This window comes from Salvelinus sp. IW2-2015, linkage group LG4q.1:29 (genome assembly GCF_002910315.2).
Source record: "Salvelinus sp. IW2-2015 linkage group LG4q.1:29, ASM291031v2, whole genome shotgun sequence".
Classification (NCBI taxonomy): Eukaryota; Metazoa; Chordata; class Actinopteri; order Salmoniformes; family Salmonidae; genus Salvelinus; species Salvelinus sp. IW2-2015.
In genome coordinates, this window is record NC_036842.1 from 13,819,663 (window position 1) to 13,847,194 (window position 27,532).

The 27,532-nt window shown below is 41.9% G+C and overlaps 1 protein-coding gene across 1 annotated transcript; it reads left to right on the plus strand.

Moving 5' to 3' along the window:
• Positions 1–1,016: 1,016 nt before the first annotated feature.
• LOC111961516 (stAR-related lipid transfer protein 7, mitochondrial) lies at positions 1,017–26,304 on the plus strand. The gene is made up of 9 exons (XM_023983847.2): positions 1,017–1,852; positions 2,024–4,208; positions 4,409–4,572; positions 20,106–20,155; positions 20,497–20,607; positions 22,689–22,771; positions 22,936–23,035; positions 23,165–23,249; positions 23,864–26,304. Exons 2-9 carry the CDS (start codon positions 3,748–3,750, stop codon positions 24,028–24,030), a joined length of 1,221 nt encoding a protein of 406 aa, XP_023839615.1. The 5' UTR covers positions 1,017–1,852; positions 2,024–3,747; the 3' UTR covers positions 24,031–26,304.
• Positions 26,305–27,532: the final 1,228 nt, after the last annotated feature.

The following is a 27,532-nucleotide window of genomic DNA, read 5'->3' on the forward strand; positions in this document are numbered from 1 at the left end:
GATCCAAATAACCAAAACATAACCTACAGCCTATTACAGTGAGATACAGCCATGCACAGCTGTCTTGCCAAACAAATAGGCCTATAGGCCCGCTTCAGAAATGGAAAATACTGCTGCGCATGAGTACAGCAACACATGGTGATATGGCACAATACACTTCTATGGATTAAATTCGACCCACGTAATCCATGAAGCAATGCCAGCCTACCATAAACATGTTTCCAGAGTATTAAGATTGTTCAAATATGTTTTATGTAATTGTTATTCGCTGAAAATGTTCTAATTGAATGCACCTTTTTGGACCCTCACCAGTTTGCATCCCTGTACCTTATTCACATTGAATGACAACCAGCGTTTACCGAGCTACTTTTAACCACTACATTACTGATTCTGATGGTATTTGATGAAGACATTGGCACTGCACTAGCTTAAGCATGTGAGCATAGCACATGCTGCAAACATTTTGCATCGTCAAATGTTCCCCTCTGCTTTCCCAGAGAGGGATGTCAATAAAAATCTGTGCTACCCCTACTGCTTTCCATTGTAAACATGGTTCTCCAGCCTTCCAAGTCTGATCTTATCATAACAGTCTGACCAATATGTAATTTGGGTGAACTACTGAACTATTAACATGTAAATATTTTAATTATACACAAATCTATCTGTGCCAAGGGTGGTGCTTGTATCACAAAATGAACAATTATTATGCTTAACCAATAGCCACCTCACTTGTTTCCAAGTAGTCAGCTACTTTCCTTTGTAGTGTAGTTTAGCTACTCTCATATCAAGGATAACTGTTCACCCTAGTTCACAAAAAAAAGTATGATATTATAAGAACCTAGACGTATTCTCTTTTGTATGGCCAAAGTCCTATAGCTTGTGTACATAATTGCATAAGAGCAGTAGAGTGAAATCATTGACAATATTTGTTTAGTGATCAAACAGTACTGTGTTTTTCGTTTAGCATTACTTCCTAGCTAATGCAACTGTGCATTAGCATGGGATCCTTGGGACGTCCCAACTCTGACATTATCCCATTGAAGTTTAAAATGGTTACGGTAAGGGTTAAGGTTAGGGTAAGGTTCAGTGTTGGGGAAGCTACTATGAAAATATAGTTTATCAAGCTACCAATTACTTCACACTGGAAGAAGTTAACATTAACAGTGTTGGGGGGTACGAGTAGTGAACTATGTAGTTCAACTTGTAATTTAACTAAATTTTGCCATAGCTTGGTGATAGTTGAACTAAATTCAAATCTTGGTAGTGTTTTCATGAGTTAATTACTTTTTTGCTATAGTTAACTACTGGAACTACATACTACTTTTTTGCAAAAAGAAAATATGGGTGATGTAGGCAATTATTTCCTTTCTTTTTCAGCATCAGACCTGCCTAGTTCTCACTTGAAACATTAGCTGTGTTCGAATACTCATACTAACCACACTAACCGTACTATTTGTGACGTGAATTGAGTATATAGTATGTTTATCGGTCATAGTATGGATATAGTTAGTATGCCAAATGTTCTCATATGTCGTACAAAATTCGCCAAAATACGAAGTATACACGCAGATGACACTATTTCCGTACTTTTAGGGCCCATAATGCAATTCTTCCGATAATGGGCGTGGCTTCACAACGGTTTCAGATTTGAAGAAAATGGCGGATAATATGCAGCCGCGAAGTCTGATGAGAGCGAATACAAATTCATTGAACTAACTAATGACAAATGTTAAGAAAATGTTGAGCAATGTAATAAAGTAATGACTTTAAAAATAAGTTACGTTACGTTGGCTGACAATTTGTTAGCTACGCTAACCTTACGAACTGAATAGCATTACAACAATATGTACCGGTATGTTAGCTAACCTAACGTTAGATACTAATGCATCGAACTTGTCAGGCAGCATATTAACTATCTGCTAACTAACCAACATTTATTGACTTGATTATTCACAGCTAAGTGGTATAGTCGTTGTGCCTTTCAATGGACATTGTTAATTCTGGCTATCTACTCCGATTTCAGAGCACTCTCACGTACGGTTGAATATGGCCGGTGTCAGTAAACCTCTGAAAAAAAAAAAATGTTGCCAGCAGCACAGTTAAAGTCACCAATGCTCTGGATAACATGAAAACAGCCTAACCAGCTCTGCTATGGTGAGTAAAATGGTCAGAGTGAGGTGTTTTTTAATTTGTGTCTGGAATTAACTAGCCAACGTTAGCCAGTTAGCTTGGGTTCTTAACTGCCGTTGAACGCTCTGATTAACCTTACTCCTCGGCCAGAACATCCAGTGTGCTCTTAACGCTCACAGAGCAAAACGCTCTGAATTTGCAATCTGACAAAGTTCTGGATTTACCAATGCCCAGTGTAGTAGTATCTAAAATAAGGACACACGACAACGAGGTTCTAGCTCCAGCATGTTTACTAACCTCGCATGTCATACATAGGTACAGATACCCGAAGGGACATCCTACTACACCCAGAGCACACCCGGAATCGTACAATGTTTAGCCAGTCATTTGTTATGCTAACAAGCTAGCAAAAGCATCAACTTCTGGTAGACAGGCGCTCTAGTACGCTCAACTGAAATGATACCGTTCGTTTACAGTATACTAAAATTAACTAGTAGGTTAGGATGGGTATTCAAACACAGCCATTGTTTTGTGTAGTTTAGGGTAGGGACGTCCCAAGGATCACGGATAGCATATAGACTCCTTTTCACCTATTTTTGTATTTCACCTTTTTTGTATTCACCGCAGAATGAAATCAGGATCCCAACTTAACTGCTAGTGGCTAATCAAAAGATTGACACCAACTACTACAAATGAAATAGCACCCCAATGATAAGTAACCAATAAGAATTGTGTTGTCCAGATAAGGCGGGTACTCTCGGGGGGGGGTGAACTCTATTGGTTAGTGCTATACGGGATTGAACCCCATTGGCGTGAACAAGCTCTTGATCCCTTCTCACTAGTTACCACATCCACAAAGTCAAAAGGTCTATATCTTAAAAATGTATGGAACAAAAATGAGCTTTTTGGTCTTATTTTAAAATTAAACATAAGGTTAGCAGTGTGGTTAAGGTTAGGGTACGGTTAGGTTTTAAATCAGATTTTAAGAAGATAAATTGTAGTAATAGGCGGGTTTTAGCCATGATTATGACTTTGTGGCTGTGGTAACTAGGGACAAATATGTCGACTGACTTCGATGTGTAAGAAAAACGTGATGCTGGTTATTGCACGGAGTTGAAAGTACGATTAAATTGGTGAGCTAGCTAATAATAGAACCGAATGGACGACTATTAAAAACAATAGTAGTTTATACGACTATTCATAAACTGTACATTGTGCCTGCTGTCACTCAAATACCATCGGTTCAATGGTGGTACGTTAGCTGGTGCTTGTCTCGTGCTCTTGAATTGCGTAGCTTAGCTAACAAGCTAATGTCAAATACAGTTTGAGACTTGGTTTTATACTTTGTCATCTCTTAGGCCTTTAAGCTAACAACATAACCACCTAACGTTAGAGTAATCTGCATCTTTGGCAGTGTTTGCTTATGTTATATAAATGATTCGTAGTTAGTTAATTTCCCATCAATACTGACAGAGTTACAATTGACATTGTTGGTAACAAATGTTACAAATACACCACAGATATCGCGCGTGATAGGAAAGTTAACTAATAGGCGTGCAGTTGCTTTAATTAGCTGTCACTGCTAGTGGTCGAACTTACTCTTGCACAATCAGCAGAATGTTTCAGTCTACACCACGGCAGCTTATAAAATTATGTGAAATCAGTGTATGTGCTGTTAGGTTTCAAAGCAGTAATACAGTGAGACAGGGGATTGGCAAGAGCAATGGCAAATCCGAAACCACGACATGGATGAGAAGACGCATGGGCCTGTTGTTATCATGGCTCCAGAGATCGGGGGTGGGCACCAGTAAAAAAGTGGCGTCTGACAATAAGAAGCAAGACTTGCTATCATTTTTTGCCAACCATTGTAGCTTTGTGACAGGCCAGAGGCTTCGACGCGCCTATCAGATTGGAGGGCTTAACGCAAACCTGTACTCAGAGCGAACTAGGTGGACCCTGGTAGGAAGCATATGGCGTCGACTCCAGAGCAAGCACGCTTCCACGGGGAAGCTTGTGGCTGCACTGGCCGGTGTCTTCCTGTGGGAGGACGAGAAGGTCCGAGATGAAGAACTACACAGGTAGCGACACGCTGTTACTTCCAACTCTAAATGAGAAACATATGGACTACCTTAAAGGACTACCTTTATTTCAACCTTGTCCTTTAATGTGAAAGCAGGCAGTATGCTTTGCATGTTGAGTGTTTAGAACCTGTATATACAGCAACACCAGTACATGTCGCTTGTTATGGTAAGAACTCTAACTCTGCTCACTTCCAAAGGTGTGGACTAGAGCTCCAAGCTTTGGAGTCAGTGAAGAATCTGAGTGCATCCTCAGAGAAGGCTGAAGGGCAGGTGGAGACAGGCTGGGAACTTGTCATGGAGAAGAAGAATTTCAAAGTGTGGAGGCGGCCAATTGAGGGAAGCCACTTGTGTGAATACAGAGGTAAGCCTGCATTGTCACAAATCTTTGACACCCAGAACATGCAGTAAACCTTTCCTTTGTGACTACCGTAATTCCGGACTATAAGCCGCTACTTTTTCCCACGCTTTGAACCTCGCAGCTTATACAATGAGGCGGCTAATTTATGGATTTTTCCCGCTTTCACAAGATTCATGCCGCCAAAAAACTGAGCACCGTCACATAGTGTGACGTAAATCGAGCGCGCTCAAACTTCCCATCATTCTGATTACGGTAGTCATTTTGTCACCCTCATCATGGCAAAGACACGGAGAAATGCATATGATGCAGCTTTCAAGTTGAAGGCGATCGATCTGGCTGTTGGAAAAGGAAATAGAGCTGCTGCACGGGAGCTTGGCCTTAATGAGTTGATGATAAGACGTTGGAAACAGCAGCGTGAGGAACTGACTCAGTGCAAAAAGACAACAAAAGCTTTCAGAGGGAAGAAAAGCAGATGGCCCGAACTAGAAAATGAGCTTGAAGACTGGGTCAACACACAGAGAGCAGACGGCCGAGGTGTTTCAACTGTGCAGATCCGACTGAAAGCCAAAACAATCGCCACCGCAATGAAGTTTGAGGATTTTAGAGGTGGACCATCGTGGTGTCTAAGATTTATGAGACGTAAAGGCCTGTCCATCAGGGTACGGACGAGTCTGTGTCAGCAGCTACGAGGAAAAAGTTTCAAACTTCCGCAAATTCACTGATGCAAAGATAGCGGAGCATTCCATCGGCCCGCACGACATCATAAATATGGATGAGGTTCCTCTGACGTTTGACCTGCCTCTCACTCGGACTGTCAACAGGAAAGGCGAATCATCCGTCACGCTGAAAACAACTGGGCATGAAAAAACGCACTTCACCTGTGTTCTGAGCTGCACGGCATCGGGAGAAAAGCTTCCACCGATGTTGATTTTCAAACGCATGACGATGCCAAAAGAAAAATTCCCGAGAGGAATTGTTGTGAAAGTCAACAAGAAAGGATGGATGACGGAAGGCTAATGATGAATGGCATACGGAGTGTTACGGCAAGCGACCGGGAGGATTTTTCAACAAGAGGCATTGCTCGTGTTGGACAGCATGAGGGCCCACATAACAGATTCTGTGAAAGAAGCCATCAAGAGGACAAACTCAATTCCAGCTGTGATTCCTGGGGCACAACAAAAGTATTTGCAGCCACTCGACATCAGTGTAAATCGTGCATTAAGGTGGCGTTCAGTGGGAAGGCTTGGATGACAAGTGGGGAGAAATCCTTCACTAAAACGGGCCGCATGCGAAGAGCAACTTATGGTCAAGTCTGCCAGTGGGTCCTGACAGCGTGGAGCATTGTCAAAAAATCCACTATCATCAACGGGTTTCGAAAGGCTGAACTGCTGCGTGTTGAAGAGGGCAGCATGAGCTCAGCGGGGAATTTGCCTCCGGATGAAAGTGACGAGAGCGACAATGAAAACGATCCAACATCGGATGAAGCAATTCTGAGGCTATTCAACTCCGACACCGAAGGAGATGACTTCAGTGGTTTCAGTGCACAGGAGGAAGATAGTGACCAATGACTTTCTTGGTAGGCTACTGTTTACTGCTATTTTTTTTATTTTTGTTACAAGCCGTGTTTCGTTAAAGCCTATTTATTTTTGTTACAAGCCGTGTTTCGTTTAAAAGCCTATTTATTTTTGTTACAAGCCGTGTTTCGTTTAAAGGCTGTGTAAAGTTCATTTGTTTCAATGTACCGGTAGGCACCTGCGGCTTATAGACATGTGCAGCTTATTTATGTACAAAATACATCTTTTTTTTTTTATTCAGTGGGTGCGGCTTATATTCAGGTGCGCTTAATAGTCCAGAAATTACGGTATATGGTTTTTCATCGTTTCATCAACCCTTTGATGTAGATTTGCACTCTTTTTAATTTTCTCTTTTTGTCATGATCATCATCTACATGTCTGAGTTTAATCAAGGGCTGACCCCATTTAGTTGACTGGTCGATTGTTTGGTCGATAGGCTGTTGGTTGTCCAAGATTTCTATAGTCGAGCAGTAGCAAAAACTAATGGTGTACAAGACACCTGTCTGAGTGAACTGTGGAGGGCGTGGGGATGGCACTAGGGCTGTCCCCGACAAAAAAAAGATATCCTTGTTGACCGAAAAAATTAAATATCATCTTTGTTGACTGAAACTCGTCTGATTTAAATAAGACATGCCTCGAGGGAGCCAGAGATCTAGATAACCAGAAGAAAAAGAGAAAAAAAACAACCTGAACAAACTATTCTCCTCCTGCTGGCTTGTGCAGATTCTGAAATTACTCTCCTGAAGTTGCCGGTAATAGGCAAAACGAGGAGTCTGCAACCTTTCTCATGTGGAATGTGTAAGAAATTGTATAAGATACTGGTAACTTGTTTTAACCACTTCTCAACATAAGCTATAACTTGGCACAACATCCACCCATCCCCCACTATACCCCCACTTTTTGTACCTTGTTAAGTAACCACAGACCCACATACTCAACCCTCCCCCATGAATAGGACTCTGTTAAAACAGATGCACATGCATTCTGCTCAAGGATGAGACTTTAAGACAATGAACTGTGGGAAGGGCCAATGGAAWYGTCGAYATCAGGCCGAACAGGATTACCCACGACCCAGATCGACCAATCGGAAGGCCAGACTTCAAGATCAACCTACTTTGCTAGTTGCCTATATAATCTGTATGTACTGTGTAGAGCGTTCTCTTCTCCGACGATTCCATAAGAATCAGACAGAAAGGGGCCGTGCACGCTTTTGCCTGATATCTTTACACTTGAATAAAACGGCCTTATTATAAAATTATCCACCTCGTCCTATGTCTCCACTTGTTCTCCTGTCTCCAGTAAACGTTTTATCAACAAATGCCAATTTATCTTACCATTTCTACCGATCTGCGTGCCAGTTATGGTTTTCATATGCACATTTTCGTGGAATGTAATTTATAATAACGTCTTCATATCTCTAATATGTGGTTCATCAAAATTCTATCCAAATGGAAATGAAACAAGCCTAAAAAGTAACATATATTGCCAACTGTTTTAAAAAAGCCTACATAAAGCCAAGAAATTAAAACATTGCAGGCTGCAGATAGAATATATCCTGATTTAAAAATAAATATCCTATAAATCACATTGGCTACACATGACCTGTCTGCAACGAACTTGAAACATTGTATCAACTATTAACTTGGGTCCAGCAGAAGCTTGTACTAGTGAACTTCCAACATTGTATAAAATATTCTGTGCACTCAGTTTCCTGCACCAGTGAGCTCGGGACACACAGCTGTAGGCTATTTGCGCAAGGAATAAGAAGCAGTGCTTGACTTGGGCAGGAGCTCAGTACTGGCACCTCAACATTTCTACTGCTTGAGCTCCTGTTCTTCTTATAGAATATAAGAGCAATGGTAAGAAGTAGTCAGGTAGGGCGATTTTATGACGTTTCCACTGAATCAGAGCATGACATTTTTCCCCTTTCACGCTGAGTGGTTATCGAAAGGGAGAGAGCTGGAAAGAATTTTCAAATACATTGAGGAACTATTGTAATTCTCTATTGTAATTCTCTAATGTAAAAACAGACTTAATTTGCTTGCTGTTTGAGGTGAAGAAAACATTACTTTGAGAAGCTCCACAGGTTATTAGTGGTGGTGCATTAAGCCATTCAGAAATACTATCCAATCCCAAAATGGGCACATTCTATATGCCTACATTTAAGCACAGGCCAGGTAGCCTATAGGCCTACTTGTAAGCATGCGCATCCTAACTCAACATTGGCAGGAGCGCACTAAACAAAAGAAAATTACTAAATTGACAGAACTTGTAAATGGAATGAAATAAACCAAAAGCTCTTTCTTACAAGTGTAGCATAGGTTGTGCACTCTGAAAACAATGTCCACTCCGACAATGATAACGGGAAGACGGGAATAATAATATTGAATGTATTAACAGAAATGACCGTAGCCAAAGAAACAAACATTGTAGATTGGAAATGATAGGAATTTCCAATCGGTAAATGTACTAGAGGTCGACCGATTAATCGGAATGGCCGATTTAACTTGAAATTTGCCCTAATTTTCATTTGGACGCCGATTATTTTTTTTTTTTATATATATATATTTTTATACCTTTATTTAACTAGGCAAGTCAGTTAAGAACACATTCTTATTTTCAATGATGGCCTAGGAACGGTGGGTTACCTGCCTTGTTCAGGGGCATAACGACAGATTTTTACCTCGTCAGCTCGGGGATTCAATCTTGCAACCTTACGGTTAACTAGTCCAACGCTCTAACCACCTGCCTCTCATTGCACTCCACGAGGAGCCTGCCTGTTACGCGAATGCAGTAAGGAGCCAAGGTAAGTTGCTAGCAAGCATTAAACTTAAAAAACAATCAATCAATCATAATCACTAGTTTAACTACACATGGTTGATGATATTACTAGTTTATCTAGCGTGTCCTGTGCTGCATATAATCGATGCGGTGCGCATTTGCGAAAAAGGACTGTCGTTGCGCCAACATGTACCTAACCATAAACATCAATGCCTTTCTTAAAATCAATACACAAGTATATATTTTTAAACCTGCATATTTAGTTAATATTGCCTGCTAACATGAATTTCTTTGTCACATCTCTTGCAACAGATTCAGGGTATATGCAGCAGTTTGGGCCGTCTGGCTCTTTGTGAACTGTGTGAAGACTATTTCTTCCTAACAAAGACAGCCAACTCGCCAAACGGGGGATGATTTAACAAAAGCGCATTTGCGAAAAAAGCACAATCGTTGCACGACTGTACCTAACCATAAACATCAATGCCTGTCTTAAAACCAATACACAGAAGTATATATTTTTAAACCTGCATATTTAGCTAAAAGAAATCCAGGTTAGCAGGCAATATTAACCAGGTGAAATTGTGTCACTTCTCTTGCGTTCATTGCACGCAGAGTCAGGGTATATGCAACAGTTTGTGCCGCCTGGCTCGTTGCGAACTAATTTGGCAGAATTTTATTATGACGTAACATTGAAGGTTGTACAATGTAACAGGAATATTTAGACTTATGGATGCCACCCGTTAGAAAAAATACGGAACGGTTCCATATTTCACTGAAAGAATAAATGTTTTGTTTTCGAGATGATAGTTTCCGGATTTGACCATATTAATGACCTAAGGCTCGTATTTCTGTGTTATTATGTTATAATTAAGTCTATGATTTGATAGAACAGTCTGACTGAGCGATGGTAGGCACCAGCAGGCTCGTAAGCATTCATTCAAACAGCAATTTTGTGCGTTTTGCCAGCAGCTATTCGCAATGAAGCATTGCACTGTTTATGACTTCAAGCCTATCAACTCCCGAGATTAGGCTGGTGTAACTGATGTGAAATGGCTAGCTAGTTAGCGAGGTGCGCGCTAATAGCGTTTCAAACGTCACTCGCTCTGAGACTTGGAGTAGTTGTTCCCCTTGCTCTGCATGGGTAACACTGCTTCGAAGGTGGCTGTTGTCGATGTGTTCCTGGTTCGAGCCCAGGTAGGAGCGAGGAGAGGGACGGAAGCTATACTGTTACACTGGCAGTACTAAAGTGCCTATAAGAACATCCAATAGTCAAAGGTATATGAAATACAAATCGTATAGAGAGATATATTAGTTGTCTCTTATATTGATTGCCTTATACATAGTATTCTTAGCGTATATCCTGAAAATGCTTCTACCTTGGTGATATAGGTTGGAAGTACGTTCATTTGAAAGGATAACCAGCTCATGCTTTTGTTTTGCATATGAATGCGTCTATTGTGTGGTGCTTGGAGCAAGGAACTTAAACGGCGTTGATGTCTTTCTTGGACGTGGCACAGTATGTGGGCCGCTGTTTTTACTCGTTTCGTTACTGCCATTATCTTGATTGTTGTGGTTGGTTTTTTGGGCCATTATTTTAACGCAGGTAATGGAAGCATTTGGGTTGTCAAGTTATGTAGTTTTTGAGGAGGCTAATTGATTTTGGGTTGTAATGTAGTTTTATATGTTTAAGGTTCATTTAGATGAAGGGTGTTTGATGTGGGTCAGCTCAGTATTGTGGTTGTTAAATTGTGTTTGCTCTTCTATTATTTACAGGGTTTTATTCATTTTGGTAGAAAAATCAGTGCCGAGGTCAAGTGTGCGTTGCTGGTGTGATCTGGCTTTTGTTGTGTGGTCCTGTCTCAAAGTATTTATCGGTTTTTTGAGTTCTTGGTGGGCTTGTTTGAAAAATATCTTAGATTTTTATCGGGTGGTGTGTGTGTTGGGTGTTTTGGTCGAGTTCCGCTTTCGCGTGGTTATAAAAAGGTAATTTGGTGGGTTACTGTTTGACTTGTGTTTGTGGATTTGAGGGTTTCGTAATTGTGCGTAATTGAGTAAATCATTCAAACGGTCAGACCACAACAATTTCACATATGAAGTTATGAAAAAAATTATTGTGCACGAGTAAATTGATGCGGCAGACGCAGCATTCTGGAATGGGAAGAAAGTGCATTGTGCATGCTGGACGCGCATGGTCAATCCGATGTCTGCATTGGTCATGGGCAGCCTTGTACGGTCATATGGGCTCAGCAGAAGTCAGGGATTCATATTCTTGTGTGTTGGTGGAGCAGTGTAGAGCTGTTGTCAAGGAAGTGAGATTTTGTTTTTCTACAGGATATACCGCCCAAATCAGGGAGGGTGCATGGCGATGTGGTACGGAGCTCGATTTCGCCTTCTGCATGCCTCTGGAGGCTCTGCAATGCACACACCCTCGATAAGGAGCCTCCTACCACATTTTCGTGTCAAGCATGAATTGGCTTTTAGTCTAGGGCGCAGCATGGTGGATTAGTTACTGAGATGAGCGCATATTATACAGTTGAAGTCGGAAGTTTACATACCCTAGCCAAATACATTTAAACTCAGTTTTTCACAATTCCTGACATTTAATCCAATAAAAAATTCCCTGTTGTTAGGCCAAGTTTAGGATCACCACTTTATTTTAAGAATGTGAAATGTCAGAATAATAGTAGAGAAGAATATTTATTTCAGCTTTTTATTCTTTCATCACATTCCCAGTGGGTCAGAAGTTTAACATACACTCAAATAGTATTTGGTAGCATTCGCCTTTAAATTGTTTAACGTGGGTCAAATGTTTCGTGGTAGCCTTCGACAAGCTTCCCACCAATAAGTTGGGTGAATTTTGGCCCATTCCTTCTGACAGAGCTGGTGTAACTGAATCAGGTTTGTAGGCCCTCCTTTGCTCCCACGTGCTTTTACAGTTCTGCCCACAAATTTTTCTATAGGATGAGGTCAGGGCTTTGTGATGGCCACTCCAGTTACCTTGACTTTGTTGTCCTATAAGCCATTTTGCCACAACTTTGGAAGTATGCTTGGGGTCATTGGTCCATTTGGAAGACCCATTTGCGACCGAAGCTTTAACTTCCTGACTGATGTCTTGAGATGTTGCTTCAATATATCCACATTTTCCTACCTCATGATGCCATCTATTTTGTGAAGTGCACCAGTCCCTCCTGCAGCAAAGCACCGCCACAACATGATGCTGCCACCCCCGTGCTTCACGGTTGGGATAGTGTTCTTCGGCTTGCAAGCGACACCGTTGTCCTCCAAAAATAACGATGGTCATTATGGCCAAACGGTTCTATTTTTGTTTCATCAGAACAGAGGACATTTCTCCAAAAAGTACAATCTTTGTCCCCATCTGCAGTTGCAAACCATAGTCTGGCTTTTTTATGGCGGTTTTGGAGCAGTGGCTTCTTCCTTGCTGAGCGGCCTTTCAGGTTATGTCGCTATAGGACTCTTTTTACTGTGAATATAGATACTTTTGTACCTGTTTCCTCCAGCATCTTCACAAGGTTCTTTGCTGTTCTGGGATTGATTTGCACAACATGATGCTGCCACCCCCGTGCTTCATGGTTGGGATGGTGTTCTTCGGCTTGCAAGCATCCCTCTTTTTCCTCCAGAATGCTGAGGTAGCCATGCTGGTTAAGTGTGCCTTGAATTTTTTTATTTATTATCACTGACAGTGTCACCAGCAAAGCACCATTACACTACCTCCATGCTTCACGGTGGGAACCACACCATTCACCTACTCTGCGTCTCACAGAAACATGGCGGTTGGAAGCAGAAATCTCAAATTTTGACTCATTTTCCCCGGTCTCATATCCATTACTCGGGTTTCTTGGCCCAAGCAGGTCTCTTCTTCTTGGTGTCCTTTAGTAGTGTAGTAGTAGTTTCTTTGCAGCAATTTGACCATGAAAGCCTGATTCATTCAGTCTCCTCTGAACAGTTGATGTTGAGATGTTTGCTACTTGAACTCTGAAGCATTTATTTGGGATGCAATCTGAGGTGCAATTAACTCTAGTGAACTTATCCTCTTCAGCAGAGTTAACTCTGGGTCTTCCTTTCCTGTGGCGGTCATCATGAGAGCCAGTTTCATCATAGCGCTGATGGTTTTTGCGTCTGCACTTGAAGAAACTTTCAAAGTTCTTGAAATTTTCTGGATTGACTGACCATGTCTTAAAGTAATGATGGATTGTTGTTTCTCTTTGCTTATTTGAGCTGTTCTTGCCATAATATGGACTTTGTCTTTTACCAAATAGGGCTGTCTTCTGTAAACCACCCCTACCTTGCCACAACACAACTGATTGGCTCAAACGCATTAAGAAGGGAAGAAATTCCACAAATGTATTTTAACAAGGCGCACCTGTTTATTGAAATGCATTCCATGTGACTACCTCATTAAGCTGGTTGAGAGAATGCCAAGAGTGTGCAAAGCTGTCATCAAGGCAAAGGGTGGCTACTTTGAAGAAAATAAAATATTTTTATTTTTTATTTTTATTTTTTTAACTTGTTTTGGTTACTACATGATTCCATGTGTTATTTCATTGTTTTGATGTCTTCACTATTATTCCACAATATAGAATTATTATTATTATTTTTATAACCCTGGAATGAGTAGCCTACTGATTCCGTGAGCACCAAGCCTCACACAACCACATGTTGGACAAGCAACTTCACAAATTCGTCAGTTTTTCATCTTTGCTATGCTGTAATGAAGGCTTTACACTTTTTTTTTGTTATACCAGCCTCTGGTATTATTTATAATTGATTTAGTGTTTACGCTGTTCCAAATTGTCAGAAATGTTGTTAATAATAACCCCCCTTTTTCCTTTGATCATTATAATAAGTAATGTCGCTATCATTGGTAGGTTTAGTATAGCAGCCTTGTATAATCACCATTGAGCTGTATGCCGAAGAGCACATCCTGTTTAGTCTTAATACTGTAATTTAGGCATATTTCAATACTTTTATAGGCTACTGTATCAGTCTTTTTTCGTTCATGTCATCGCATATCATACAAGTCATTCATGATTTGAAATGCAGTCAAGCATTTGTTTTAAAATTACGCTAATTATTCAAACAATAAATAGGCCTAAGCCGTTCCATTTCGGAAGTTGTATTCACAAATGAATGCAACTTCTTAGTCTTTGCTGTAATAAAGGATTTAAAAACATACATTACAACAGACTCTCTGGTACGCTTATTTATTTAGTGTTTACATTGTTCCAAATGGTCAGAGAAATTATATTGTAATCTAACAGCACCTGTTTGGCAAACAGCGCTTGCTCCTTACCTTCTTTTTCTTAATCTCCAGTATTTTCCTCAGCTAGTCAATTTTATTCCACACCTGATTTCCCCTTTTACCTCCTGAGCAACCAGTAAAAATTCCCTTATTTAGAGTTTGTCACGTCATCTGCATCCATTTTGCTGTTACAAATCAAATCAAATTTTATTTGTCACATGTGCCGAATACAACAGGTACCATGAATACAACAGGCACCACCTTACCATGAAATGCTTACTTACAAGTCCTTAACTCTGTTTCTTAAACTGCATTGTTGGTTAAGAAAATATTTACGACCTAAAGTTTTAAAAAATCTAGTCAAAGTAACACAATAAATGTACATACAGTGGGGAGAAGAAGTATTTGATACACTGCCGATTTTGCAGGTTTTCCTACTTACAAAGCATGTAGAGGTCTGTAATTTTTATCATAGGTACACTTCAACTGTGAGAGACAGAATCTAAAACAAAAATCCAGAAAATCACATTGTATGATTTTTAAGTAATTAATTTGCATTTTATTGCATGACAAGTATTTGATACATCAGAAAAGCAGAACTTAATATTTGGTACAGAAACCTTTGTTTGCAATTACAGAGATCATACGTTTCCTGTAGTTCTTGACCAGGTTTGCACACACTGCAGCAGGGATTTTGGCCCACTCCTCCGTACAGACATTCTCAGGTTTCGGGGCTGTCGCTGGTCTATACAGACTTTCAGCTCCCTCCAAAGATTTTCTATTGGGTTCAGGTCTGGAGACTGGCTAGGCCCTGTCTCTTATACACATCTAGATGTGTATAAGAGACAGCCTCCGTACAGACATTCTCAGGTTTCGGGGCTGTCGCTGGTCTATACAGACTTTCAGCTCCCTCCAAAGATTTTCTATTGGGTTCAGGTCTGGAGACTGGCTAGGCCACTCCCTGTCTCTTATACACATCTAGATGTGTATAATAGACAGTCTGTAAAGAATGATGTTTCCACCTCCATGCTTCACGGTTGGGATGGTGTTCTTGGGGTTGTACTCATCCTTCTTCCTCCAAACACGGTGAGTGGAGTTTAGACCAAAAAGCTCTATTTTTGTCTCATCAGACCACATGACCTTCTCCCATCTTCAGACGGGCCTGGACATGCGCTGGCTTGAGCAGGGGGACCTTGCGTGCGCTGCAGGATTTCAATCCATGACGGCGTAGTGTGTTACTAATGGTTTTCTTTGAGACTGTGGTCCCAGCTCTCTTCAGGTCATTGACCAGGTCCTGCCGTGTAGTTCTGGGCTGATCCCTCACCTTCCTCATGATCATTGATTCCCCACGAGGTTAGATCTTGCATGGAGCCCCAGACCGAGGGTGATTGACCATCATCTTGAACTTCTTCCATTTTCTAATAATTGCGCCAACAGTTGTTACCTGCTTGCCTATTGTCCTGTAGCCCATCCCAGCCTTGTGCAGGTCTACAATTTTATCCCCGATGTCCTTACACAGCTCTCTGGTCTTGGCCATTGTGGAGAGGTTGGAGTCTGTTTGATTGAGTGTGTGGACAGGTGTCTTTTATACAGGTAATGAGTTAACAGGTGCAGTTAATACAGGTAATGAGTGGAGAACAGGAGGGCTTCTTAAAGAAAAACTAACAGGTCTGTGAGAGCCGKAATTCTTACTGGTTGGTAGGTGATCAAATACTTATGTCATGCAATAAAATGCAAATTAATTACTTAAAAATCATACAATGTGATTTTCTGGATTTTTGTTTTTGTGTCTCTCAGTTGAAGTGTACCTATGATAAAAATTACAGACCTCTACATGCTTTGTAAGTAGGAAACCCTGCAAAATCGGCAGTGTATCAAATACTTGTTCTCCCCACTGTAACAATAACGAGGCTATATACAGGGGGTACCAGTACCGAGTCAATGTGTGGGGGTACAGGTTAGTCAAGGTTATTTGTACATGTAGGTAGGGGTAAACTGACTATGCATAGATAATAAACAGCGAGTAGAAGCAGTGTTAAAAACAAAGAGGGAGGGGGTTCAATTTAAATAGTCCGGGTGGGTTAATTGTTCAGCAGTCTTATGGCTTGGCGGTAGAAGCTGTTAAGGAGCCTTTTGGTCCTAAACTTGGCATTCCGGTACCGCTTGCCTTGCGGTAGTAGAGAGAACAGTCTAGGACTTGGGTGACCTGGAGTATTTGACATTTTTTGGGGCCTTCCTCTGACACCGCCTAGTATATAGGTCCTGGATGTCAGGAAGCTTGGCGCCAGTGATGTACTGGGCCGTACACACTACCCTCTGTAGCGCCTTACGATCAGATGCTGAGCAGTTGCCATACCAGGCGGTGATGCAACCGGTCAGGATCCTCTCGATGGTGCAGCAATGTAACTTTTTGAGGACCCATGACAAATCTTTTCAGTCTCCTGGGGGGGGAAAAGGTGTTGTCGTGCCTTCTTCACGACTGTCTTGGTGTATTTGACCATGATAGTTTGTTGGGGATGTGGACACCAAGGAACTGGAAGCTCTCAACCTGCTCCACTGCAGCCCCGTTGATGTTAATGGGGGCCTGTTCGGCCCTCCTTTTTCCTGTAGTCCACGATCAGCTCCTTTGTCTTCCCCACATTGAGGGAGAGGTTGTTGTCCTGGCACACTGCCAGGTCTCTGACCTCCTCCCTATAGGTTTCCCCCTCGGTGATCAGGCCTACCACTGTTGATTCCTCAGCAAACTTAATCATGGTGTTGGAGTCGTGTTTGGCCATGCAGGTGTGGGTGAACAGGGAGTACAGGAGGGGACTAAGCACACACCCGTGAGGGGCCCCAGTGTTGAGGATCAGTGTGGCAGATGTGTTGTTGCCTACCCTTACCACCTGGGGGGGTGGCCCGTCAGGAAGTCCAGTATTCAGTTGTAGAGGGAGGTGTTTAGTTCCAGGGTCCTTCTTTTAGCAATGAGCTTTATTGGTGCTATGGTGTTGAAAGCTGAGCTGTAGTCAATGAACAGCATTCTCACATAGGTGTTCCTTTTGTCCAGGTGAGAAAGGGCAGTGTGGAGTGCGATTGAGATGGAGTCATCTGTGGATCTGTTAGGGCAGTATGCGAATTGGAGTGGGTCTAGGGTTTCTGGCATGATGGTGTTGTGAGGCATGACCAGCCTTTCAAAGCACTTCATAGCTACTGACTTGAGTGCTATGGGCGGTAATCATTTAAGCAGGTTACCTTCACTTTCTTGGTCACAGGAACTATGGTGGTCTGTTTATGTAAGTATTACAAATTTGGTCATAGAGGTTGAACATGTCAGTGAAGACACTTGCCAGTTGGTCCACGCATGCTCTGAGTACATGTCCTGGTAATCCGTCTGCCCCAGCGGCTTTGTGAATGTTGACCTGTTTTAAGGTCTTGCTCAGATCAGCTACAGAGAGCGTGATCACACAGTTGTCATGAACAGCTGGTGCTCTCATGCATGCATCAGTGTTGTTTATCTCGAAGCGAGCATAAAAGGCATTTGGCTCATCTGGTAGGCTCGTGTCGCTGAGCAGCTCGTGGCTGGGATTCCCTTTTTAGTCCGTAATAGTTTCGTGTAGCCGGTGTAGTAGGATTCAATCTTAATCCTGTATTGACGCTTTGCCTATTTGATGGTTCGTAAGAGGGTATGGCGGGATTTCTTATAAGCATCAGGATTAGTGTCCCGCTCATTGAAAGCTTCAGCTCTAGCCTATAGCTCGTTGAGGATGTTGCCTGTAGTACATGGCTTCTGGTTGGGAACTGTACGTACGGTCACTGTGGGGACGTCATCGTCGATGCTCTTATTGATGAAGTCGGTGACTGAGGTGGTGTACTCCTTAATGCCATTGGATGAATCCCGGAACATATTCCAGGCTGTGCTAGCAAAACAGTCCCGTAGCATCCGCGTCATCTGACCACTTCCGTATTGAGCGAGTCACTGGTACTTCCTGCTTTAGTTTTTGCTTGTAAGCCGGAATCAGGAGGATAGAATTATGGTCAGATTTGCCAAATGGTGGGCGAGGGAGAGCTTTGTCTGTGTGTGGAGGAAAGGTGGTCTAGAGTTATTTATTTTGTTTTTTTCATATGCTGGTTGAAATTAGGTAAAATTAATTTAAGTTTGCCTGCATTAAAGTTCCCAACCACTAATAGTGCCGCTTCTGGATGAGCATTTTCTTGTTTGCTTATGGCCTTATACAGCTCGTTGAGTGTGGTCTTAGTGCCAGCATCGGGTTGTGGTGGTGAATAGATGGCTACGAATAATATAGATAGTGTGGTCTACAGCTTATCATGAGGTATTCTACCTCAGGCGAGCAATACCTCCAGTCTTCTTTAACCTAGTGTTCAGAATTTGCTGTAACCAATTCATTGATGTGATTATGATATGCTGTAGGTCAGGCCCTATTGGTCTCGTGCATGCAATGCATACATGTGTCATGGAAAGAGAGCAAGGGTTGAGGGAATAGGGAATGTTTTAACTAAACAAATTAGGGATTTCAGTAAAATAACTTAATTGATTGGACATGATTTGGAAAGACAAACACCTGTTTATATAAGGTCCTACAGTTAAAAGTACGTGCCAGAGAAAAAACCAAGCCATGAAGTCAAAGGAATTGTTCGTAGAGGTCCGAGACAGGATCTGGGGAAGGGTACCAAAACATTTCTGCAGCATTGAAGGTCCCCAAGAACAGTGGGCTCCATCTTTCTAAAATGGAAGAAGTTTGTAACCACCAAGACTTATCCTAGAGCTGGCCGCCCGGCTAAACTGCAATCGGAGGAGAAGGGCCTTTGTCAGGGAGGTGACCAAGAACCTGATTGTCACTCTGACAGAGCTCCAGAGTTCCTCTGTGGAGATGGTTGTCCTTCTGGAATATTCTCCCATCTCTGCAGCACTCCACCAATCAAGCTCAGTAAAAGGCACATGACAGCCGCTTGGAGTTTGCCAAAAGGCACCTAAAGGACTCCATGAGAAACAATATTCTCTGGTCTGATGAAACCAAGATTCAACTCTTTGGCCTGAATGCCAAGCATCACGTCTGGAGGAAACCTGGCACCATCCCTACGGTGAAGCATGGTGGTGGCAGCATCATGCTGTGGGGATGTTTTTCAGCGGCAGGGACTGGGACACTAGTCAGGATCAAGACAAAGATGAACGGAGCAAAGTACAGAGATCCTTGATGAAAAACTGCTCCAGAGTGCTCAGGACCTCGGACTGGGGCAAAGGTTCACATTCCAACAGGACAACGACCCTAAGCAACCACCAAGACAATGCAGGAGTGGCTTCGGGACAAGTCACTGAATGTCCTTGAGTGGCCCAGCCAGAGCCCAGACTTGAACCCGATCGAGAGACCTAAAAATAGATGTGCAGCGACACTCCCCATCCAACCTGACAGCGCTTGAGAGGATCTGCAGAGAAGAATGGGACACTCCTCAAATACAGGAGTGCCAAGCTTGTAGCGTCATACCCAAGAAGACTCAAGGCTGTAGTCGCTGCCAAAGGTGCTTCAACAAACTACTGAGTAAAGGGTCTGAATACTAATGTAAATGTGATATTTTCAATTTAGTATTTTTTTCTACATTTGCAAAAATTTCAAAGCCTGTTTTTGCTTTGTCATTATTGGCTATTGTATGTAGATTGATGAGGGTGGAAAAAACAACTTTAATTTTAGAATAAGCCTGTAAAGTAACAAAATGTGGGAAAAGTCAAGTGGTCTGAATACTTTCCGACTGCAGTGTAGTTGATTTGATTAAAACACATAGGATGTGTCTATATATGGGAAAATACACGTTTTAAAAATTGACCAACCGATTGTTCGAAAGAACAATGGTAGACCATGGTCGAAGATTTTTCTTTTGTCGGACATCCCTGGTGTCATCATTAAGACCCCTTTCCCTCATCTTTTCAGTTTTGGGTTCTTATAACGACGTCACCCCCCGACAGTTCTTCAATGTCCAGGTACTAAGCTAGTTTCCTTTATGCTAACTGTCTAAATTGCTTAATTAATTTAATGCAAAAAAAAAACACATTTGTGTGCAAGAGGAAACTTAGTGCTTTTAATGAACCTGTAGAAAAATTTGTGGTGTGACTTGTGTGGATTCAGCACCAGATTCCCTGTATGTTCATACGCTCCTCTTGAGTGTCTATGTCCCTATTTAGCTCTTGTTGTTGTCTATTTACCAAACTGCACTTGGTGGAGTGTAAGGTTTTTGTGCAAGTATGTAGCTCTAGGTGTTGTATGTACGTGCTATATTACGCCTCTGCTCCTCTCTTGTCTCATGCTCTGCCCTTTGCCCCAGTTGGACACGGAGTACAGGAAGACGTGGGATGCTCTGGTTCTCAAGCTGGAGGTGGTGGACTGGGACGTCAACACAGGCTCAGAGGTTGTGCACTGGGCCACACGTTTCCCTGTAAGTTTCCCCTGCCAACTCGCACACTAAAAATGCAGAACTCATGCTTATCATCAAAGTCATGCACTTATGATATGCCTCAGTGGTTTCTCTCTGATGTTACAAAGTAACATTTGTTGACTGTTGTGAGTGCTTCATGTTCTTGCCTTGCTCATGATGCTCTCAATTTGATTATTACAGATACTTGCAAGCAGACAGTATTGCAGGAGTTCCCGAACTATTTTGTCCCACGACCCCATTTTGATATCTAGAAAGTCTTGTGTTCTCCACCAAAGTAAAATAAATGTAATTAACAGCCAATGTTTACTTTTTATTTGGGGCTATGGCAGTCAATTGAAAACATTCTAACAGTATTTCTGATTTGTACTGTCAACTTACCATCATATATTTTTTTATGTGGGGCTATTACAGTCAATAGCAAATTAGGAGACATAGTCTGACATTATCTCACCACCACTAATGAGATGGGTGTGGCTTGATGCATGTCGCACCTGAGCTTCTCAAAGTCAGGGAGGTGGTTGACAGTGCTCACGTCATCTCTGCTGTCACATCCATTACATTAACATTTACATTTTAGTCATTTAGCAGACGCTCTTATCCAGAGCGACTTACATACATTTTATTACATTTTTTTTTTTACATACTGAGACAAGGATATCCCTACCGGCCAAGAGCAGACGCTCTTATCCAGAGCGACTTACAGTAGAGTGCATACATTTTATTAAAAAAAATTTTACATACTGAGACAAGGATATCCCTACCGGCCAAACCCTCCCTACCGGCCAAACCCTCCCTAACCCGGACGACGCTATGCCAATTGTGCGTCGCCCCACAGATCTCCCGGTTGCGGCCGGCTGCGACAGAGCCTGGGCGCGAACCCAGAGACTCTGGTGGCGCAGCTAGCACTGCGATGCAGTGCCCTAGACCACTGCGCCACCCGGGAGACAACCTGGATTGATATTTGATTTTAATGCAAAAGAGAGCACTGAATCCAGTTTCACACAGATATGAGCTGGTGAAGGGTAGGCTACCAGGAGTTTTATGGTGCTTTCAAAACAACTGGGAGCTTTGAAAAATACGAGGTCAAATCATGACGTCAGTGATCTTTAGGTCAGAGCTCTAGAAAGAGGCCCAAGTTTGCGAGTTGGATTTCCGAGTTAGATGACCATTCCCAGTTGTTTTGAACATGGCATTAATGCTCAGTTCCCACATATGCTGAGCACTTGTTGGCTGCTTTTCCTTCACTCTGCAGATGTTATTCTGGGTCTTCCTTTCCTGTGGCGGTCCTCATGAGAGCCAGTTTCATCATAGCGCTTGGTTTTTGCGACTGCACTTGAAAACTTTCAAAGTTCTTGAAATTTTCTGGAATGACTGACCATGTCTTAAAGTAATGATGGAATGTCGTTTTTCTTTGCTTATTTGAGCTGTTCTTGCTATAATATGGACTTGCCCTATTTGGTTAGACCATCTTCTGTACACCACCCCTACTTTGTCACAACACAACTGCGTGGCTCAAATGCATTAAAAAGGAAAGAAATTCCAAAAATGTACTATTAACAAGGCACACCTGTTAATTGAAATGCATTCCAGGTGACTACCTCATGAAGCTGGTTGAGAGAATGCCAAGACTGTGCTAAGCTGTCATCAAGGCAAAGGGTGGCTACTTTGAAGAATCTCAAATAGACCAATCAAATATATTTTTGAATCAAAACTACTTTTTTGGTTACTACATGATTCCATGTGTTATTTCCTAGTTTTGATATCTTCACTATTATTCTACAATGTAGAAAATAGTACACATAAAGAAAAACCCTTGAATGAGTAGGTGTGTCCAAACTTTTGACAGGATTTTTTCAGAATTTTTCAGAAATTCTTTGGAAATTCTCCCGTGAATGCATTTATATATCAGGGGACCCCACATGGGGTCATGACTCGTAGCTTGGGAACTGCTGCAGTATTTTATGAAGCAGAAGCAATGTTTCCCTGATTTAAGGGCTGTGTCGTAGGTCACAGATGGCAACATGTAGTTGTATCCTACATTTTATATTGTATTTTTGATTTGTTGGATTATCTTCCCACAGTATCCCATGTACTCGAGGGACTATGTTTATGTGCGTCGCTACAATGTTGATGTGGAGAATAATCTGATGGTCCTGATCTCCAGGTGAGGGCTGACTTCATGTAAAATAGTTATATTTAAATACAAATGTGAGGTAATTTTGTATCACTTTTTTTCCCCACTCAGATGCTTGGAATCTTATTATTTTTTATTTATTTTTTTTACTCTCCCTCTTCTCCCTTTTTCTCCCTTTTCTTTGTGTCATTTAGAGCAGTTCAGCATCCTGGAGTCCCAGAAACTCAGGACTATGTCAGAGTCCACTCATACCAGTCCAAGATGGTCATTCGCCCTCACAAGTCCTTTGATGAGGTGAATACAGAGGCTATCACAAGACAACAGATAATCTTACCCTATAGTGACGTATGCTTTTTGTTCTATGCTTGTTGTGTGCATGTTAGATTACAGTATCTGACCTTGTCATGTCGTCCTGACCCACAGAATGGCTTTAACTACCTTCTGACCTACAGCGACGACCCTCAGACCGCCTTTCCCCGCTACTGTGTGAGCTGGATGGTGTCCAGTGGTGAGTCCTCATACTCCTGGTTTCTCTTCACTGAGCTTAATGATTATCCCCAAGTGTAAACTGGATGTAGTAATTGTTAGAATATCAAACAAAAGATATGGGATTTTACAGGAACAGCCTTCCTTATTCAAAAGGACAGCCATCTGTTCATAGTAAATGTGCGTACTGTCCTTACATAGTCAGATATTTCTTTGAAGCGACACAGCAGAAGTGCTTCACTGAAGGGCAGTAGGGCACGAAAGGAACCATCAATTCACAGTGATCTTTCCATCAAATGCAGCCACTGACTATGCAAAACTATTATATTGACCTAACTCAATGGAGAGGGATATTTTTGGGGGGTTGTTGCCTGCGGTAGCTGGGCTACAGTTATTGGCTGATTCTTCAGCATGATCCACAACTTGATCTGCTGGTATTGTAGCTCACTGCTTTGCTTCTTGGTCTGATTTACTTTTATCTGGATGGAGAGTCACCTTGGGTTAGAGTATTCAATCAAACCCTTTAAAAGGAAAAAAGTAGGTAATTGAGGTCTGCAGTCTCCACTGCCATGAGTGTGATTTGCCCTGTGGTTGTATGTTATCCTGGTCATCAGCTTTTGCCCTCCTCACTCATAGGTATGCCTGACTTTCTGGAGAAACTGCATACTGCAGCCCTGAAGGCTAAGAACCTGGAGGTAGGGATCTATGATTATGCCAGCGCCGTGAAGTCCAACGACACCAAGCACCAGCCCAGCCAGGACCGGCTTGGGGACAACACGCGCCCTGGGCAGATCTACGCCTAAGGGACTTTTTTTTTTTTTTTAGCAGGGTTGAGGAGGGTAACCTGCACCTGCTTGCATACAACAACCTTCAAAACACAAGCTTTTGGACACAAGTGGTGATGGGATATCAAATGAAGCTGGAATATACATACGTTGAAGATATGCCGTACTCGTGCTATACTGTTGCTATTTGAGTGGTTATAATGGTCAAAGCCATATTGATAACATAATTGTCATGAGAAGCTTAAACTGTACCAACAAGAGCCTTTGAACCCTTTGGAGGAAGGACTTCTCTTTTTCTGCCAGGAGAATTGCCATTGGAGCTTTCTGCCTTGAAACAATAGTGCTAGACAGCCAACATCCTGAGGGGAGAGGTGTCCATCATGCCTCCTTTTGTTAACTAGCTGCTACACCAACTAGCGAGACTGCACCAAAAATATTACCCCTATAGAGATGTTGCCAAAACATTGTTTCACACTCCATCCAACATGTCTACTAGTTTCTTCCAACCACCTTGTTTGTGTTCCTTATTTGGTCATATCCGCACTGAAATAGCTCGCTGTAAAGGCTTAGCTACTTGCATGCATAGTTTGTTTATACAACCGAGAAAGAAGAACATCTATAAATAAACACGCTGTGATACCGGGAACTCAAGGAACATGCTTTGTAGCTGAATGCACATTGACTTCCACAGATGAGTGGATTTAAGGGCTCTAGTGGTCTCTTTTTCACGTTATGGGATTAGTGATGTTTTTGTCTGTAGAACTGAGGTTTCTCACTTTGTCTGTCACGCCTTGTCTGTGTTTTAAACTGCCAGGTCACTTCTAACAGCTTTCTGAAGATTACCAGTGTCTTCCTGTCCAAGGTGTCTTATGGCAACTGCAAAATCCTCTATGGGGCAAATGCTCTTGCTGGTTTTTGTTTTACAAGCATTGCAGTTCCCCTCCACTCGTCCATGTTTTATGCCCTGATCCAAAAATTCTATAAAAAATAAGCATGTGTGTTCTTGTGCCACCTAACTATCTGCTTTCCAATGGAATGGATATTTACATTATCCAGAGTGACTTACAGGAACAATGAGGGTTAAATGACTTGCTCAAGGTCACATGGACAGATGTTTTTCACCTAGTCTGCCCTGGGATTTGAACCAGTGACGTTTTGGTTACAGGTCCTACACTCTTAACCGCTAGGCTAACTGCTGCCCCCATGACTGTGACTGAATAACTGTACTTTGTCCTGAGTACAAAGTTCAAAGTAATGGAACAGGCATTATTAAGACAGACTGCTTGATAGTTTGCACTGCAGAGGAAGATGTTTGTGTTTGCTCAGCTGTTACTGTACCTTCACAGTGAAAGTAGCCTTACTTATAGTAGTGCAACACTTTTTCTATTACTGATGAGCTTTGGAAGGCACGTGTTTAGTAACATCATGTGCCCTTTGCATCCTTGTGTGTGTGTGGATATGTCTAATATATTTAATGGTTTTTTTCCCAGTCTGATATATTAGCTAGTTCCTTCTGGTGGACCAAGGGGCATGAATGTGTGCTCTGTGGGATAGATAAACACAACATGTGACTTCTCTATTTATAGCCTGACAATCTGGTACAATTTGAATTAACACCTGTTTCTGTGTGATATTTTTTTTTCCTGTGTTGCTGATATTGGTTAAAACAGGTTGTTTTTTTTTCAGTGAAAGTTTCATGAATTTATGGTTCCAGTATACAGTACATGCGTGACTACAGTACATGAGTGACTGCAGTTCCATGAAACAGATTGTTGGTAGTTCACCATTACTGAGTTAGAAATGTAAAAGTGCATTAAAAACAGTTGTGGAAAAAGTACCATTGTCATACTTGAGTAAAAATACCTTAATAGAAAATGACTCAAGTGAAAGTCACCCAGTAAAATACTACTTGAGTAAAAATACTTGGTTTTTAAATATACTTCAGTATCAAAAGTAAATGTAATTTCTTAAATATACTTAAATATCAAACGTGAAAGAATTAATCATTTCAAATTGAATATATTAAGCAAACCAGGCGACACCATTTTTCTTGTTTTAATTTACGGATAGCCAGGGGCACACTCCAACACTCTGACATTGTTTACAAAATAAGCATGTGTTTAGTGAGTCCATCAGATCAGAAGAAGTAGGATGACCTCTTGATAAGTGCTTGAATTGGACCATTGTCCTGTTCTGCTAAGCATTCAACATGAAACGAGTTCTTTTGGGTGTCAGGGAAAATGTATTGGGTAAAAAGTACAATATTTTCTTTAAGAATGTAGTGAAGTAAAAGTTGGAAAATATAAATAGTAAAGTACAGACCCCAAAAAACTACTTCAGTACTTTAAAGTATTTTTACTTAAGTACTTTACACCACTGATTAAAAAGTTGCTATTGAACTATGGTAAGGGTAATTTTGTTTAATTCCTTGGGTCCCACAATGACTGGAAGTCTATGGGTATCTACTAACATGCTATCAGATACCCATAGACTTCCAGTCATTGTGCTGACGCTAGTTGGCGTTCCTTCATACTGGACACAGATATTTAAAAATGGTATCCACAAGTTCATCTGGCTCTGGGGAAGTAGATAAATGGCCTTATTTCCAAAATCCCGAACCATCCCTTTAAAGTAACTTACTCTCATGAAGTCTGAAGATCATTTCCCTACTCTTACCTTTGTGATGAACACACTTGTTTTCTGTCTGGGGGAAAAAACTGTTCAGTTAGCAGTATATGTAACATCCGGCGCCGAAACGAGATGGCCGCCTCGCTTCGCGTTCCTTGGAAAATATGCAGTATTTTGTTTTTTTATGTGTTATTTCTTACATCGGTACCCCAGGTAATCTTAGGTTTCATTACATACAGTCGGGAGGAACTACTGAATATACGATTAACGTCAACTCATCATCGTTCCTACCAGGAATATGACTTTCCCGAAACGGAATCCAGTGTTTGCCCCTTCCACCCAATACAATGGATCTGATCCCAGCCGGCGACCCTGTGCGACGCCGTAAAAGGGGCAAACGAGGCGGTCTCCTGGCCAGGCTTCGGAGACGGGCACATCGCGCTCCACTCCCTAGCATACTACTCGCCAATGTCCAGTCTCTTGACAATAAGGTTGATGAAATCCGAGCACGGGTAGCATTCCAGAGAGACATCAGGGATTGCAACGTGCTCTGCTTCACGGAAACATGGCTAACTCAAGAGACGCTAACGGAGTCGGTGCAGCCAGCTGGTTTCTTCATGCATCGCGCCGCAGAAACAAAACATCTTTCTGGTAAGAAGAGGGGCGGGGGGGTATGCCTTATGATTAACGAGACGTGGTGTGATCATCATAACAACACACAGGAACTCAAGTCATTCTGTTCACCTGATCTAGAACTCCTCACAATAAATGTCGACCGCATTATCTACCAAGGGAATTCTCTTCAATCATAATCACAGCCGTATATATTCCCCCCAAGAGACACATCGATGGCCCGAACGAATTTATCTGACTCTTTGTAACTGGAAACCAC